The sequence below is a fragment of the Grampus griseus genome (assembly GCF_964374135.1).
Source record: "Grampus griseus genome assembly, chromosome: 2".
NCBI lineage: Eukaryota > Metazoa > Chordata > Mammalia > Artiodactyla > Delphinidae > Grampus > Grampus griseus.
Window position 1 is genome coordinate 148,037,368 of NC_139018.1, and position 17,372 is coordinate 148,054,739.

At 53.4% G+C, this 17,372-nt stretch overlaps 1 protein-coding gene across 1 annotated transcript in view; it reads right to left on the minus strand.

Moving 5' to 3' along the window:
* Positions 1-258: 258 nt before the first annotated feature.
* ADARB2 (adenosine deaminase RNA specific B2 (inactive)) overlaps positions 259-17,372 on the minus strand; it is a gene marked incomplete at both ends in the record, with an annotated part of 361,049 nt that continues 343,935 nt past the window's right edge. The window contains 4 exons of the mRNA XM_082646969.1: positions 259-435; positions 1,536-1,714; positions 4,735-4,916; positions 13,318-13,483. Coding sequence (XP_082503095.1) covers positions 259-435; positions 1,536-1,714; positions 4,735-4,916; positions 13,318-13,483 — 704 coding nt within the window. The remainder of the gene's footprint in view (positions 436-1,535; positions 1,715-4,734; positions 4,917-13,317; positions 13,484-17,372) is intronic.

Here is a 17,372-nt window from a genome sequence, read left to right on the forward strand (position 1 = left end):
ATTCCCTTGGACACAAGGAGGAGCGAGAGCTGTTTGTGCGTAGGCAGGTGTGGTGGGCGATCTCGGTCCTGGCATCTTGGGAGCAGCCGTCGGAGAAGCAGCATGTCCCTAACGCAAGGCTAGTTGCTCATCTGAGCTTCAGACACGCGTGTGTTTCTGAACACCAAAGGAAAACGAATGCACAGCACAGATCAGCACCGTCAGGGCACGCCACACCCACACACGGCTTCGCCCGCTGCGCAGGGCCGGCCCGGGGCCTCATAACATTAGTAGGAACTGGTCTTGCTCCGGCGGCTTCCTCACCCAGGTGCCCAGGCCAGCCTTCTGGAATGCTCTGAACAGCTGCTGTTTGACAGCCTGGTAGGTGCGTGCCCCCAGCTTGGCCTCACAGTACATGGACGGCGTGTCTCCGTGGCTTGGGATCCGTGTGCTCAGCTGTGGGGCAGAACGAGAGAGGACGGGTGAGCCCTCGCCGGGAACGGGCCCCGACCAGCAGGACCGCTCAAGCCTGGCAAGCAGGCACTGGCCTGCCGGTCACTTTTCCTTCTCTCTTCCTTTAAACAGAAAAGCAGCGAGATCATCACGTGGGCTTGGAGTTTGCCAAGAGGGTGGATCTCAGGTTAAGTCCTCTCACCACACGGAGGATGGGAGGGGCTGCGTGAGTCAATCAGTGCAATTCTGGGGTCATTTCACAACATATCAAAATATCCAGTGGTGCCCCTTAAATATATACACTGTTCATATGTCAATTATGCCTCAGTAACAAAGAAAAATATCTATTCTCTCTAATTTGATCTATTGATAAATAAAATTTCATATAAAATTCCAAAAAAAGAAAGAGTAACAGTAGAAATTAGGGAGGCTTTGCTTCACAAGAAGTGTGAGTGATTAATGAAAAATATAAACACAGAACTTGTCTGCTATTAACAGCACAAGCTGTGCATAATTTTTTTCTTTTTCGAGGAAGATTAGGGGCTCAAATCGGCGTGGGTGGTGAGGCCGAGGGGGCCGTGGGAATGAAGGCAGCGTCCCAGGTGGAGTCGCCTGCTAGCCCACCGGGAGGACCGGGACTGGCCCCCGTGTCCAGTGGGGCAGGATCCGGCCTGGCTTCACCACCCATGCGCCAGGGTCGGGCGTGTGGTGAGCTGGGGAAGTGGTCGGTGGGGGGGCAGCACCGGCTACTGGCCGGCCAGTCCGTCCCTGACGCTCACAGCCGTTTAATTGGGGGAACACCTAACTTTTCTGGGCATCCATTTCCTTCTGTCTGGACTGGAATTACATGGACTCTGAAGTTTCTATGGACTTTCTCACGGGCTGCACTGGCCACAGCTGTTCACCAGTGAGCCCCTTTCCACCTATTTCTGGGGCCACAGCATGAGACCCTGCTGCAGGTCAGGGGTCCCACTAGGAGGGGCCACACCTGGGGTTGGCGGGGGGCGGGCAGGGACACGGGGGCTGGTTTGCGTGTCCCGTGTCACTCTGGCTCTGCCCAAGCGGCCGCTCCCTGGGCCCCACCCATGTCCAGCCCCACTGACCTTGCCGTAGAGCCGCGCCCACCGGGCCGAGAGCCTGTGCTTGCAGAGCCTGGACGAGCGGCCGCAGCTCCGCTTCCCAGTGGTGGCGTCGATGACCTCCACGTCCGCCGTGCCCACCACCCAGTTCACGCTGAAGTGGGGTGACTTCCCAGGCTGCCGTGCCTCGGCCTGACTCACTCCTGCCGGGAGAGACGGGGCGCCGGGCGTGAGCGCTGCTGGCCGGGCGGGCGGGAAACGGCTCCCACGCTGGTGGGACGGGGTGGACGGCCGGCCCGAGCGCCATCGCTGGGGCTTGGATTCGAAGGATTTTAAATGCAAGGCTGTCCTGTAATAACACTCTGCCCACGTTTCCCCCTTTCTCTGGATGTTCGTCGCGTGGACTGGTGAACAGACGGGGCCGCATAAAGGCCAGCTGAGAGCGTGTGTTTACGGGGCATCTGCTGCCTGCCCGCTCCCCACAGGGCAGACGCCAGGGTCACAGTCCGGCTGACGAGATACGAAATGGAGTGAAAACAAGTGAGCTCTGAGGGTGCAAGGCACCGGCCCGGCAGGGTGACTGGAGCCCAGCGGGGACTGGAAACTGGGCCCTGGTTTGAATTTCAGGACCACAGAGCGTTAAACCGGGAGTGGGTCTTTCTGAGTCCTGGGGCCACCAAGGATGCTAAACCATGCAGGATGGTGGCCTGGGAGGAGGGGCACTGACCCCGGGGCCTCGGCCATATGCCCTCCATGCCCCCTGGCTCCCTGCGCAGCTGACGGGCTGGCTCCACTCCCAACCCCGGCTTCCACTGGGGTCACGCAGAGAAGGACCTTGGTCTCATGTGTGTTCACGGCCACAGTGCTGCAGGATGTTCAGCCTGGATGCCCCCAACCCCCCCCTCCTGATCCCTTCCCTGGATCCAGCCCCCTGAGCAGCTGCTCCCATATCCACACTCTGCCCCTTCCCAGCCTCCTGTTCCCCAGTGGACAGACTGGATGGCAGCATGGGGCCTCTCAGGGCCCTGGGTGGGTGGGCCCAGGGGCCCCAGCAACATCTCACGGGGAAGCAGAGCCTGGTGCTGGGAAGCAAGTGGCAACCCAAGGAGCTGGACACATGGAAAAGTTGTCACCTGACTCATCAACATAGATGGAAATTAAATTTAACTTAGACACCCAAGAACTGAACATTTGCTTTTAGCTCCACACCAGGAATTCTAGGTCTTTGGGGGCCACTGCAGAGCTGTTTCTGCTGCTCAACCACAGGAAGTCATTAATCTTCAACATTTTAAGAAAGAACAGGAGAAAGAAGAAAAGGGAAAGTGAAAGAAAGACATTGAAACCGGGCCCAAAGTGATATTTTATCAGAATTACTGAAATTATTGACCGTTTAGAAAATGACTCTGGTTTCATAGACATTGAATTTGAGGGAAGCCTTCCCATCCCTCACCTGACGATGGTGAGTCAGGACTGAGCCCCTTGGAGACGGGCGTGGGTCTCAGGCTCCCATTCCCAGCTCCTACGAGGTGGATGTCACCACCTCTTCAGCTGGTCTTGTTTGTGTTGTTAATTCTTGTGTGTTTAAGAAATTGTGCCATTGCCACGGGTCACAGTGGGTGTGTCGGGAGAACTTGGCCTTCTGGTTAAACGGGGTTCAAATCCTTGCTCCATGTTGATAAATAGAGCATCTTCACACTTAAATTCCTGTGAGTCTATTTCCACATTTATAAATGGAGGTGACAGCAGCTGTCGTGGTTGGTGTGACAGGGTGTGTGCCTCATCTTGACGTTGACGGGGGTGGCTGCTGGGTTTAGTTAGGTCCCTTCCCTGAATGGTGGAGCCGTTCTCTGGGGGGGACTCGTGGAGGGTGAGTAGCTGCACCGTGCAGATCAGGCCTCTCTGGGCACCCACTCCCCAGGAGAACCACCCACAGGCTGTACGTGGCCATCACCTGCCGGGCTCAGGCCGCAGGGCGCCACAGCCATGGGCACAGCTTTGGGTCAGATCCGAAGGCACCATTCATGGCGAGGACGGGGGTGAGGGAACCCCCTCCGCGACAAGTCGGCCCGAGTCACGGGAAGGGAAGGTGGGGCAGTGGTCCTGGATGGGCACACGACCCCTGCTCCCATGGCCTCGCTGTAGTTTGCTGAGTCCCCTCCCTGGACGCTGGGAGCCCCTGGAATCTGACGTGGTCCCCGGATTTGGCAGAGAGTCTTAGATTTTAGGAACAGGTTCTGGTGTGTAAAGAAACCTGGGGCATAGCCACTGAGCCCTGGGTGGTCCCAGCCCCACTGGGAGCATCCTCTTCCGCCCTGTCTGAGCTTTGGGGTCCGTGATGCTGCCCTTGGCTGGTGACTCTCGTGGGAGGGTTGAGGGAGTGGGGAGGTGTGCTCTCTTGGGGGCTGGCCTGGCTGAGAGCTATCCCCGCGAGTTCCCGCCACCCCGTGGGCACCATCGTTGCCCCTGGTTTTCTGAGAACAACCTTAGGGTCCTGGGAGTAACCCTTAGGCCTGACTCTTACCACAACCGTTGACTGGCTCTTTGACCTTCTCTCTCCTCTTCCGGGGGATCTGGTCTAAGCCCCGGACTGGCCAATTGCTGTGGGTCTGCACATGCCCACCACCCAGGGCCCCCCACTGCAGATCACGGCTTGCAGCCCCTTCAGAGACAAGGCACCGCCCAGGAGGGAGCCGCGGTGGATTACCGGGTTAATTACGGGGGTCACAGCGGGTGGGGCTACCTCCCCAATGCCCCCTCCCGCTGAGCTGAGAGGTCAGCTGCCGCCAGAGGGGCTCACGGCTGTGTGACTTCTGGTCCTCACGACCCCAGGCTGGCCCTGGCGGCCTGGGGGCAGCATCCCCCTCCCAGGTTTGGTGCTGGGGGAACATTCAGGAATTTGCTCCTGGATCAGGTGGGGGCGACCTATGGCCCTGGGTCCCCCCTGCCCTGTTGGACACGTGTGTTTTTTGCCTGGATTTCTCTGGGCACCGCAGACACTGCCCTGAAAGTGACACTGTGATGTCTGAGGGGCTCATCCTGTTACACCTTCACTCTGGAACGTCGTCCGGAGATGCTCCGCACCCGGCTGACCTTTCAAGTATCCGATCTCTGCAGTTCTGCTCGCTGAGTCTTAAATGGCCACGGGCCAGACTGGGAGAGCCTGCCCTGGGGGCCTCAGGGCCTGTGGACAGAGGGGTGTGTGCGTTTGAGGACCTGTTCTTACCGCTGAGGAGGGGCCGGTTGTGCCGGTACGAGGCGGGCAGCTGGCCGATGTCCTCGGTCCTGTGGCTCATGACCCGGGAGAGGTGGCCGGTGTGGTGCAGGCTCCCCACCACGATGCTGTGCAGGTACACGGGCTCGATGAAGTGGCAGAGCAGCGCACCCTGCAGCCCCAGCACGTTCCACCTGGGGGGGAGAGGGGCGTCAGCGCCCTGGCTCACTGGCCTCACCTGGGGGAGGACGGGGGGCCTTTCTGCGCCGTTGTCCCCGAGGCGTCACTGTCCCCATCGTGCAGCTGGCGGTGGGGGGTTGGGGGAGCTGGCCTGGGGCTCGCAGCACACTGGACCGGGCATGGCTTTGGCCTCGTGACCCCTGGTGACCCCAAGCCCCTCTCTGCCGTCAGGGGGACGGGTGTCGGTGGGTCTGCGTGTGAATAAACGTGGATCCTTTTCCTGGAAAATGAGTTGTTGGGTGAAGGGGAAGCTACATATTCTCTCAGGGACTTAAAGTCAGATTTAAAAAATGACCCTCTGGGCTTCCCTGGTGGTGCAGTGGTTGGGAGACCGCCTGCCGATGCAGGGGACACGGGTTCGTGCCCCGGTCCGGGGGGATCCCGCGTGCCGCGGAGCAGCTGGTCCCGTGAGCCATGGCCGCTGGGCCCGTGAGCCATGGCCGCTGGGCCTGCGCGTCTGGAGCCTGTGCTCCACGACGGGAGAGGCCACGGCAGTGAGAGGCCTGTGTACCGCAAAAAAATAAAAAATAAAAAAGACCCTCTGTCTCCAAAGTGAATTGCAATTTTTCTTTATGTTCCCTGGGAAATATCAGAAATTGAATTGACTGCAGTTTAGGGGAAAATACTCTCCCTCCCCACCCCTTTGTCAAACTCAGCAGTGGGCGGGACCTGCTGTGGTGACATGAACGACCTTGTTTGGCTCTGGGGGTGATGTGACTTCAGGAGCCCCGATCAGAGGACGAGGCCGTGGTCCTTGACATAAATGAGGCTCTGGGTGAGTGTTTGCTTCTGCCAGCAAAGGTGACAGGAGCCTCGTCAGACATTTCCCTGTAAGTTTGAGTGGAACAACTTTCCGTGTATCTGTTATTTAAGGCAACATTTTGTGGTTTCCACATGCTTAAAATCCAGCCTCCATCAGCACAAGCATTATGCAGTTAATTTCTTACATCATTATTCTTTTCATTAATTAACATCTCTCCACCGTTAGAGCAATTACTGTGGTGCTTCCATGCCGTACATTTCCTTTCATGATTAATAAGGAGTCATTCTATTTCCCTTTCCCGAAGCAGTCAATTAACACAGAATTCTTTCCATTAATTACCGAGTGCTCAAACCAGCAGGCCTACCTAGAGAGCAGTCTGCTCTGAGAACCTGTGACACCAATTGCCTTAAAAAATTCTCTTTAAATTTTATTCCAAAAACACAAGCAATTTAGCTGGCGATATTAATTTGCCTCAGAAGCATTGAGGTGAGTGAGAAACATCTTCTAATCTCATGCAAGAAGAGGCAGCCATCTGGCTGGCGAGGATTGAGGAACGGCTCCCCCTCCGTTAAGTGTGGGTCATTAAAGTAATGTGCTCACCCACATAAAACTCAAGTGGAATATAAAAGGTAATATTTATATACAAACAGTTTAGTCCTACAATTTAAACAGTCATTGGTTTTATGAAACGTTTACTTTAGTCTATCAGATTTGCATAACTTCACTTAAAAAAATAATTGTGGTCATTTCTGTAAGTCACATCCTGTCTCTCAGAAAGGAGTGGAGAATTGCCCTTGGGATCTAATGTGTGATTTTCCCAAAGCGTAAGTATCCAAAAGTGTTGAAGGGGAGCACATTTCTGGAGGCATGAGAAGCGGGGGAATGGACATTCCCCATCGATAACAAAGCCCTTTCTCTAATGATGAGATGAGTATTACAGAGGGGACATTCCTGTGCTTCCGGCTGTCCATGCACTGGCTTTGAGCAAAACTTCTGGAACGTAGCTGAATGGCTCTGACTCTGCAGGAAAGTCTAAAGACAAACAAATTCTATATCTGGTCTCCTCATAATAACCTTTACAATAAAGAGACAATCAGCCTTCTCCTTGCCTGGCTGTACGAGTTTAACTTATTCAGCCAACACCATCAATAAAACCAAATGTCGCCCTGAATACAAACTGGAGAGTTTGCAGCATTCCGGATTGAACGGAAAAGTGCCTCTCCTTTTATACAAACAGCTGACATGACTGCAGTGTTGACAGAGAAAAAAGTCCCAGGTCTAGTTTTCAATATAGATAATCCCTAAATAAATATATTTTTGTCTGTTTGTCAATCACTGAAATACCAAAGATAAGTGAGGGAGAGATCTTGGAAAAAGGCTGTTTTCTTTAACTGAGAGACAATCTCTGTACCTCGAGGACTGACAGGGACTGTTCCAGGATGGGCCCCACCCAAGACCTGCTGGGCCTGTGTGCCCGGGGCATGAGACCGATAACCGTGGGCATGGGTGCAGGGACTGTGGGTGGTCGGGGTCCCTGTCTGCCATTTTCACCCCCGAGGCATGGCCGCCGGGAGGAGGTGCGGGTCCAACATGACAGTGAGGTCTGAACATCACCAAATTCATCCTTACTTCACTTCCCTCCTTGTCCGTGGGCAGGTTTGCTCGTGACCTGGAGGCACAGTCACACCCACTGAGAAAGGTCACGGTGCAGCTGGGTGACTCAGGCCGAGGCACAGCTGTGAGTACAACGCCATGCACCCTGGGCTCGTCTGGGGGGCTTTGGGTGCCTCCTGCTCCTAGGACTCCCAAGGCCGGGATGGAACTGGCCTGGGTGCAGCGGGCATCAGCGTTCCCAGCGTGCCAGGCAGTTCCATTGTGAGCCGGGTGATGCACAAAGCAGGCAGCATGGACTTGGGAGTCAGCCTACCGGGTCCAGGTGACCTCCGTGTCTTTTGTTGTCACTTAGCCCCTCTTCTGCTTTCCCTCAATGTTCATGATGTCTCCTGGTCACCTAATTTCTAGTTTGTTTTGCAGCTTCTCAGCCCTTTGCAGTGTCCTGGGGGCTGGACAAGGGATGGCTGCTACCTCAGATCTGTGTCCCTGTCTCAGCATTGTTGCAGGAGTAGCAGGGGCAGCAGCTGTGGGAGTGTCATCACTGTTACCACGCTTATGTTGGACAAATATTCCTGAGTTTATCACTCACTACCTTTGAGACAGGAGGGAGAGGGGCAGGGCACAACTTTTAAAAGAATGACATAGCCCAAGGACATGACATAAACTGATTAGAACAAAATGGGTCCAAGATGGCAGACAAGTCGACTTCCACTAGACCTTGAGCCTCAGTATATGCTCACCGTAACACATCAGCAAGCTAAATGACACACCCACAGGCGCCAGGACAGTTCCAACGCCAGACCATAAGGGTCAAAAAGTGGGTGGTGGCCCAATTTTGGGAAATCCCCGCCCCTTCTCCAAAATAGCCGGAATACTCCTCCCACTCATTAGCCTATGAAATTACCCACCCCTGTAGAAACTGACAACCCCATACCCTGGTGCCTTTCTCACCTTCTCAGATGGCCCACACTCTGTGGAGTGTGTTTCTCTCTAAATAAACCCACTTGTTACCTATCACTTTGTCTATCACTGAATGCTTTCTGTGATGAGACTTCAAGAACATGAGCTTCGTTAAATCCTGAAACCAGCTGTGTGATCTCGGTTAAAAGACTATGGGTTTTGGTGAGGTTCGAGTCCCAATCTGAGGTACACGGTTGTACCTTCACCACTGGAGATGGGGTGAACTTTCCCCTAAAGGCTGCAGTAAGGTGACCACGGTCTTCTGTAAAGGAAGAGCAGTGGTTATCACACCAAGCTGGGAACATTTGGGGCTGGGCGTTTAGTAAGAGCAGTGGTTTTAAAATGACCCATATTTGGAGCTTGGAAGCATGAACACATTCCCTCCTGATTTCAGCAGAGCTGTAGGTAACACCATCCGGCTGCCAGGTGGGCTGGGCGCAGAGCCAGGTCCCCACTCTCAGAGGGGGGGACTCTTGCAGCCTGAGATCTCAGTGCAGGGAGTCAGATGGGGCCTCGGTTCCCAGAGAGCATCCGTAATTCTTGACAGTTCATTTTTATGGAGAAAGTTTTAATCTGTTCATTTAAAAACACATTGCAATCGATAATCAAGCTCTGGTGCTTAAAATTAGAAACCATATCTAAGGAACATTAGTTCCAGAAGATTTAGAGTTTTATATGCTACTTGCCTCTCGAGTCTTAGAGCAAAAACCCCTCCCTGGTTCGCCTGTCCTTTCAGGTGGCCGGTGTTTCCTGTTAGTGACTGTTCAGATCGGCTTCTTACGTCCAGAAAGCCAGGCCACGTCCATGGGAACACGGGCCTCACGGTGACACTTGTCATCTGTCCTGGGCTCACAGAGGCGCAGGGCTTGGTCTGTTTTATCTCTGAGCTGCAGGAAAATCCAACCCTTTGTTGCGCCTCCAACCTTAACTCGTGGGTTGCAGGTCAAGTTTCCTGGACCTGGTGAAACAACCCACATTCTGCAGTTTGCCTGGGTCTGCACCAGCCTGGCATGAGCAGTGGCATTTTAGGAATAGATTTCACTCTGACTTTGGTTCTGTCATTTTGCAAAGACCACATGAGTTGAGCCAAGTGAGTGGTGTCTCCTACCTGGTTATATTGGTTTCCCAGGGCAGGGGGTGAGGTGGGTGGGGAAGCGCTTAAAACATCGGAAATTTACTCATGGTCCTGGAGGCAGAGGTCTTAGGTGAAGGTGTGGCAGCCCGGGGGCACCGGGGAGACCCCACCCACGGGCCTCACTCACCTGGCGCTCAGAGGTTTGTGGATGCGTCCCTCTGGGCCCCGCCTTTGTCTCTGTGGCCTCCCCTGTGCACCTGCTCTGGGCGTCTGTCCCCAGGTCCCCAAGGCCTCACTCACGAGGATACACTAGCTGCACTTAGAGGCCACCTTCTCTCAGCATCCTTGGCTTAATCCTGCCTGGTAAGGCCACACTCACGGGTTTAGGGTCTGGGGACAAGGATATCTTTGGAGGCCACTGTTGGGCCCATGCCTCCTGCTATGGGGCAGTAGGAGATCCCACTGCTTCTGTTTACCCCATACCCTGGGCTCCGTAACCCCACTCTGGGGAGTATGTCCTAAGTCTGTACTCGGAGATTTGGAAAAACGCTTCGGCACAGAGATATTTCTGGAAACGTGATGCACGGAGCAACCACTTGTGAGCACCCAGGGATCCAGCAGCAGGGAGGTGCCCGCAGCCTTACACGTGGATTCAATGCCCGTGACTTTGAAAGGAGCTTTGAAATCATAGTGTTCAGTGATGGACTGTAAGCAAACTGCCCGAAACAGCAAAATCCTGATGACAGGAAAAAGCCTGTGTTTAGGAAAAAGGTTAAGGCGTTTATAGCCAAGGTGCCTGCTGTTTTCGGTGACGGCTGGGATACTGGCTGGTCGTCTTTTTCACTTTTCAAGTCTCCTAATGTTTCTTACTGTCGCTTATGTTTTAATGGGGGGTGAGGGGAACTTCAGATGCGTGATGTCGCTCCCTGTGGGCTGTTGCCACCAGTCGGTGTGACTGGATGGTCCCATCACACTTTCCCTTTATCTGGAGGCATGAGAACGTGTAGCCTTAGGTGCATTTAGGGTCTTGTGGCCACAGAGTCTCAGGTTTGGTTCTGTTTTGGATGGAAGCCATTCACCCAAGGGAGAGGTATCCACTCTCCCTCGAGCAGTGGAACCAGCTTTTATCTGCAAGATAGTATTTTGCTCCAGGACTTTAACTAAAATTCCTTTTCGGCCAAAAATCTGACTTTCAAAAGACTTTCATGGCCCAAGAATTTTCCTGGGAATTCCAACGACTCTGTTCCAAAGAGAAGAAATTAGATTTCGTTTTCTGCTATGTCAGCATCAAAATTATTTTTAAAGGGAAAAAACATAGCTGGTGTATCCCCACTTCCGGCCTCGGGTGTTTTTTTCCGTGGAAGGGGGAGAAAGCTCTCTCTGCGGCTGGGGTGTCCTGCCCACATCCAGTCTGTGGTGCTGGGCATCCTGGCTTTGGTGCTGGTCCGTCAGACTCTCCATCCTCCCGGTGACGCCCCAGGTGTGCTTCCACACGATGCTGAGCGTGGTGTACCCCCAGGAGCCTGGGGACCTGCATGCGCTTGCAGACTCTGTCAGCTGTGCGCCCGGTTTAGGGAGGGGGGCAGCCTGGGCCTGGTTCCCACAATCTTTGGAGTGAGTTTGATGATAATGACATTCACATAACGCAGCCCTTTTCCCTGGGAGGCCACTCTGACCACTGGACTCGTGGGAACGTTGCACAGAGCTTCCGTCCATAGGGTCGACCCCTTCTACATTCTTGGGTCCTGGGCCAGGTCTGACCCAGCCGCTCAGCCTGTGTGAGTCCTGCCCACTGTCGAGCATGGTCAGGGGCCACCCCTCCACTGCCCCGTCCACGAAAACCTCGCCCCGACTCCGCGTTTCTGAGCACGGCCGTCATCACGAAGGAAACCCCACGCCTGCCCCATCTCCGCTCCAGTCCAGCCTTGCTCGGCCCCCTGCAGAGCTGGACGTCTCTGCTCCCGCCTCCCGTTGGGCGATGGATGGGTGCCCACCTGCGGAGACGGGACCCTAACCTGCGCACGCACCCCTCACGGTGGCAGCAGCGATCCCCTAAGGGTCAGACCTTAGACGCAGAAGCAGATGGTGGGGGTGAATAGGATTCCAGTGCAGGACATGAGGTGCAGGGGGAGGGGAGGCCGAGGAGGGGGAGGGCATCACGGGGGTTGCAGGGAGAGCGGCAGAGAGGGTGGGCTTGTTCAGGGAGGAAGGTGGGGCAGGGGAGACAGAGAGACAGAGACAGAGAGACAGAGACAGAGACAGAGGAGAGTGAGGAGAATGTTCAGGGAACACCTGAGGAAAGTCCTGGGAAGGTGGGCTGGGCTCCCAGGGGACTGAGTGGGGAGAGGGGACCTGGTACCATGCCCCCCAGGCCCCTCCTGCCCCATTGTGTTCCCCACCGTCTGGGCACCGCTCACCTGGCCACCAGATTTGGGGACTAGACAGATGACTGGCAGGGCTACCCATGAGCTGCATCAACTCCTGGATGAATGTGGGGCGGCCCCCCACCTGCCCAGAGCCACGGGCATCACAATGTCCCCAGCATGTCCCCCCTCAAAAGCAGTTAGAACCCTCCTCAGCCCAGGGACGTGACGTGGACTGTGCTTTCTAAGTAGACTTTGTTAAACAGAGCATCACTGGTGGGAATGAAACCAGGGGGCCTATGGGCTCCTGGGCACGAAAGCCTTTCTGTCCCCCATTTCTTGTTTCTAGGGAACAGACTGCAGCCTCCGTGACCTTCCCTGGGTGCCAAAGGGCAATTCGAACAGTTGCTAATCAAGAGAGGAGTAGCCAAGAAACCACCTGAGGTGAGATTAAAGGGGCCAGAGAAGCCCATCAAGGTTGGGAAACCCGACACCCTAAGACCCTGCACATGGCCTGATCTCATCAGCAACCCCCCCTTGAAGGCTTGTTATAAACCCCTCATCAAATCCTCCCGGGTGGGGACACATAGTTTTCCGAGGCAGGAGCCTGCTGTGTCCCTCTTTGCCTGGCAAAGCAATAAAGCTGTCCTTTTCTACTTCACCTAAAAGTCTGTCTCCGAGATTCGATTCAGCACCGGTGCAGAGGTGCCGCGCTTTCAGCATCAGGACTGTTGACGTCCCACATCACCCGGGCTTTGTAGCGAGTTTAATTCTCTGTCAATTGACATTTAAGATCCTAGAGACAGTGAAACTTAACTTCTGTATCATTCATTCACTTCATTTGGTAAGGAGTCAGAATTAATTTAGAGACCCAACGCGATCCTGGGAGAGCAAGAGAATTTCCGTTAAGGTGGAAACTGCTGCTTCTCCCCACTTCATGAATAGATGAAAACATTACAAAGGAGGGTACGTTTCCTTCTGAAAGATGGGCTAGTTGACGACTACAGGCAGCTCTCTTTGATGCAGAAATCAGTGTTTTGCTGTACTGCAGTCAGGCGGGGGGCAGTCACTCCAGGGGAGTGAAAGGCCTTACTTCTCCTGTAGCCGTTTGGTAATTTCCCTCGAGATTTCGGATCCCTGTTTGCCAGGGCTGAGGTTTTACCTGCCCCGTAGCCTAGGGAGCCTCACAGAGGCACCGAGTGCACCTGGGCCACGGCCCCTCCGCATGCAGGCTCAGGTCAGGGTTGGGGTCGGGGCTGGGGTCCCTGCTGCCTGGCTCCCGAGTCCCTGGGTGTCTGCCTCTCCTTGGCCCCGCCTGCCTCTCTGACGGCTCTATCCGGCTTTCCAGGGAGGCTGTGATGGTACAGAAGGCGCCTGGCCGGTGCACAACTGTGTGTGGGGCAGCGGGCAGCCACGTCCCGTGGCGGGTGTGGAGTTCAGGGCCGACAGGGCAGAGTCCGGGACCTTGGAGTGCACCTCAGCACTCGGCCAGGCCCCGCTCTGGGACCACAGTCCCTGTCCCTCCCCCCGCCAAACACACACCCGGGCGGCACTCGCGCAGAGGACAGAGGGGCCGTTACCTGGCGATCTTGTCCGTGCAGGACATGGTGACCAGCTGCTCGCCCAGCAGGACGCCGTCCCACGTCTGCACGTCTGGGCCACGCACGGGCACTGTCCCCTCCCCGGACTCGATCTTCGTGCGCAGGTGCCCCCGGGACTTCCTGGCCGGGTACTTGCTGCTGCTCACTAGGGGACGAGAGCTGCGTGAGACACGGGGGATGGGGACACGGTGGGGGGGGACACAGGGTGGTCACGGTGGGGCTCCGAGGGGAGGGGAAGAAGAGGGGAGCTCATTGGGAAGCAGCTCCTGTGACCCCGGTGGCACCGCCCGCGTTCAGGATGAGGAAGCAGCTTTGGAGGTAAGTGCCGGGCAGATGGACTTGTACAGACATGGGAGGAACTGGGGCACAGCAAACCCTCTGGTCCAGGCTCAGCCGGCGTCACAGCAAAAGGCCGGACAGTGACCATCGGAGGCTCTGCAGCCGTTTGGTCTCGGTCCGACCGCTGGACCTGCGGCCCAGCCCTCAGCACAGACGGGCCAGGGAAGGAGCTGCGTTTACAGACACCGACTTTTGGGTTCCACGTCACCTTCATGTGTCAGGAGATGCTCTTCTCACCCTTTCCAGCCGTTAAAACATGTAAAAACCATGCTTAGTTCTCAGGCGGCTGGTGGGATCTGGCCCAGTTGCTGGGCTGCAAACCTCGTCTAGATTTTAGTCCCGGCTCTATGGTTTCCTAGCTGCGTAGCCTTGGAAAAGCTACTTAAAACTACTGTGATAGAGTTAGTTCGTCTGAAAATGGGGTAGTGGTGGTGCCTCCCTCCTAGGCTCAGGGACTAAATGAGATGGGACCTGGGACCCCAGAGCTGCTGCCGACAGTCCCGGTGAGGGGGCGTCCGCTACACCCCAAGACCGGCCCCTGGTAGGGGGCCTCGATGTCCTGTTACTGCTCTCCTGCCTTTGCTTTCCAGAGTCACCTCCACACCCATATACACCAGGTATCTGAAGAAATAGCTTGAACGAGAGGAAGATTAAACTTATTATTTTTTTCTTTTTTAAAACAAGGTTCTGTACATTTAATCAGGATTATAATGTATTATAGAAATGCTTAACTGCTTTGTGTACAAATTATATATGAACTACCATAGTGATACCAACGTTGACACACACAATGGTAGGATGAACGCTAAATGCCTTCTTTAAAAGGTTTCTATGTAAGTTTTAGAATTTGTGAAAATGTGTTTCTCCTTCATTTATCTGCACTGGAGTGAGGGTAAATTATTAATATAAATTATTACCCAAATAATTAATAACATTTGGGTTTATATGGGCACCTTCTCTTACAGATCTTGAAGTAATTTCCGGTATATTTTCTCATGCTTTCGAAGAACTGAAGTTCCTTTACTATGTATTCATACTGCCTAGAGGCCATCTCTTGGGAAGAAAATTGCTGTACTCTGTGGAGAAAGTAAATTTTTGAGAGGTTTTAGATTGCTTATTGACCATACTACTAGCCAGGTCCTTGATGAGATCCAATTTGGACTGGCCTGTGAGTCGTCTATGGAAGGAAGAACCAAGCTGAGAGACTGAGCCTGGGGGAGGGAGGGGCACAGCCAAGGGATGCCCAGCCCTCCCCCTAGGTAGAGCCTGAATCTCTTCTTTGCAGACTTAAATGGCACTAGGAATCGGATGACAATGCTGCTGCTGCTGCTGGTGATGATGGTGATGATGGTGATGATGATAATGATGGTGACGATGGTGATGATGGTGATGATGGTGATGCTGCTGCTGCTGATGGTGATGATAACAATGGTGATGATGGTGATGATGATGGTGACGATGGTGATGATGGTGACGATGGTGATGATGCTGGTGACGGTGACGATAATAATGGTGATGAGGATGGTGATGATGGTGATGATGATAACGATGGTGACGATGGTGGTGATGGTGATGATGGTGATGCTGCTGCTGCTGATGGTGATGATAACAGTGGTGATGAGGATGGTGATGATGGTGAGGATGATGGTGACGATGATGGTGACGGTGATGATAATAATGGTGATGATGGGGAGACAGTGATGATGGTGGTGGTGACGATGAGACAACGATGATGACGACAAAGATGATGATAGTGATGATAATAAATTGAACATAAAATATTTCACCTGACTCAAAAATACTTGAGCAAAACTTTGGTTTGACCTGACTTTTTACACCGTCCAGGTGAGGTCTTTATCACATCAACTTCCTGTGGCAGGTGGCACTGAGGGAAAGGAGGGCCGGCGTAGCTAACAGTTTCCACAGTTTACCACAATGTTAGGAACTAAAGTCTTCTGTGTGGGAATACTTTCTTAGGAAATACGGTACTTGCTGTCCCTCTCTTTCTGGTAATTAGATTCAATAGTATCCTCACCATTCTCTCAATGTTTCAACTATTGTGTCATTTTCCAGACCTGGAAAGTCACCTATTACATTGTAAGGCTCTTCTGAATTCTTACCCAGTGCTTCTGTGCAACCAACTTTCCCTGAAGCAGACTTTGTAGCCTGTTAAGGCCATGACAACCCGGAGGGCTGGCTTGAGTAACAACTGGTTTCTAGGAGTTAACTTAAAGTTTTCAGGTAGATGAATTTCTCTTGAAGAGCCAGGTGCATGAGATGCTCCTGACGAGTGTTTATTTTCGGAGGTGTTGAGTCTCGGCTGCCTCCTCCAGCTCCCCCACCAGTGTGATCAGTCCCAGCGGCTCTGAGTGCCGCGATCTTGCAGAGCTCGTTTACCCTGGCTCTTTCTTGCCTAATTGCGAGAGGCAGGAGGGAGTTGAAGATGCTACTTCAAGCAGAACGAAATGCCAATCCAACCAGAAACTGCAGGGAACTGACCTTAAATCATCTGCAGTGGATTTGTCATGTGCCCTAGACAGTGGAAGTGTGGAGCATTAAGACCCTGCCTGCGTGGATAGATAAAGGCTCCCAAACCCATAAGAATGTTCTCAGCTAATTCCGATACTCCATCTCATGAGACTCTTCAGTGTAGTGTTTGTTCACGTAAAACCCTTACTTTCGGACCCTGATGTCAAGATAAAGTGCAGCTGGTAATATGCTTAAGAAAATTGTTCAAGTGAATATTCTATTTTCAGGAGAGAATCAGGTGGCGACTGAGGAAGTCCACCGAGGGAGCAAAGGTCTATCTGAAATGTGACGCATGGTTGCCGCAATGGTGCAGGGGAGAGAAAGAGCCATAAATGGGAAAAAAGTATAGGAAAGAAGACAATATTTTTAAACCCCAAATAAGCTTCAAAAGGTATATCCCAGAAGGTATACCCATGATGTGGTCTACTATTTATTGTAATAATGACATCTTCAATATTTGTCATGTGGCCACGTGGGTGTTCTTGTCCTACCCGGTGAGGATGGTTATAGTGACGATGTGAGTTAGGAAGCCACTTAAATCCACCGACCCTACAATGCACGGATATTATCATGGGTTGCACGCTCTGTAGCTCAGTAGTCACATGAAGACGGGGCGTCAGGAAGTGTGTTTTAGATTCCCTGACTTCCTGTGGGATTTCGGAGCAATCTCTTGAGCTGCCGTCATGTACAAAGAATAGAACTGGCTCAGACGTACAGGCATTCGGTTCACACTTGTAAGATGGCTGTGTGATGTAATCATGCTATTTCTCATGGCTTCTTGTGGGAGATAGATCGGAGATTTGAACTAAGCTGTTAAACTCTTCTAAAATGGCAGTAAGGACTGAATTTTCTAGGTTATTTAAAGAACCTGCCAAGCAAGAGGAATTTGCATTAGAGTGTTGGTGAGTTGGAAGGAGAATGGTCACCCAACCACTGTGACCAGCCTGCGTCTTTTCATTAATCTCTTCATTTAGGTTATGATCAGAACTGCCCCCATGTCTGCAGGCCTTGCAGACGCTCCACCAGTCCCACGTCTGCATGCAGGCCCGCCCTCCGGTGGGAGAGGATAGGAAACCAATTGGGCAGGAGACAGGTTAGGGGGTTTTGAACCCGGGGGCTCAGAACATGGCTGATCCTCAGAATCACTGGGGAAGTTTTAAAAGTAC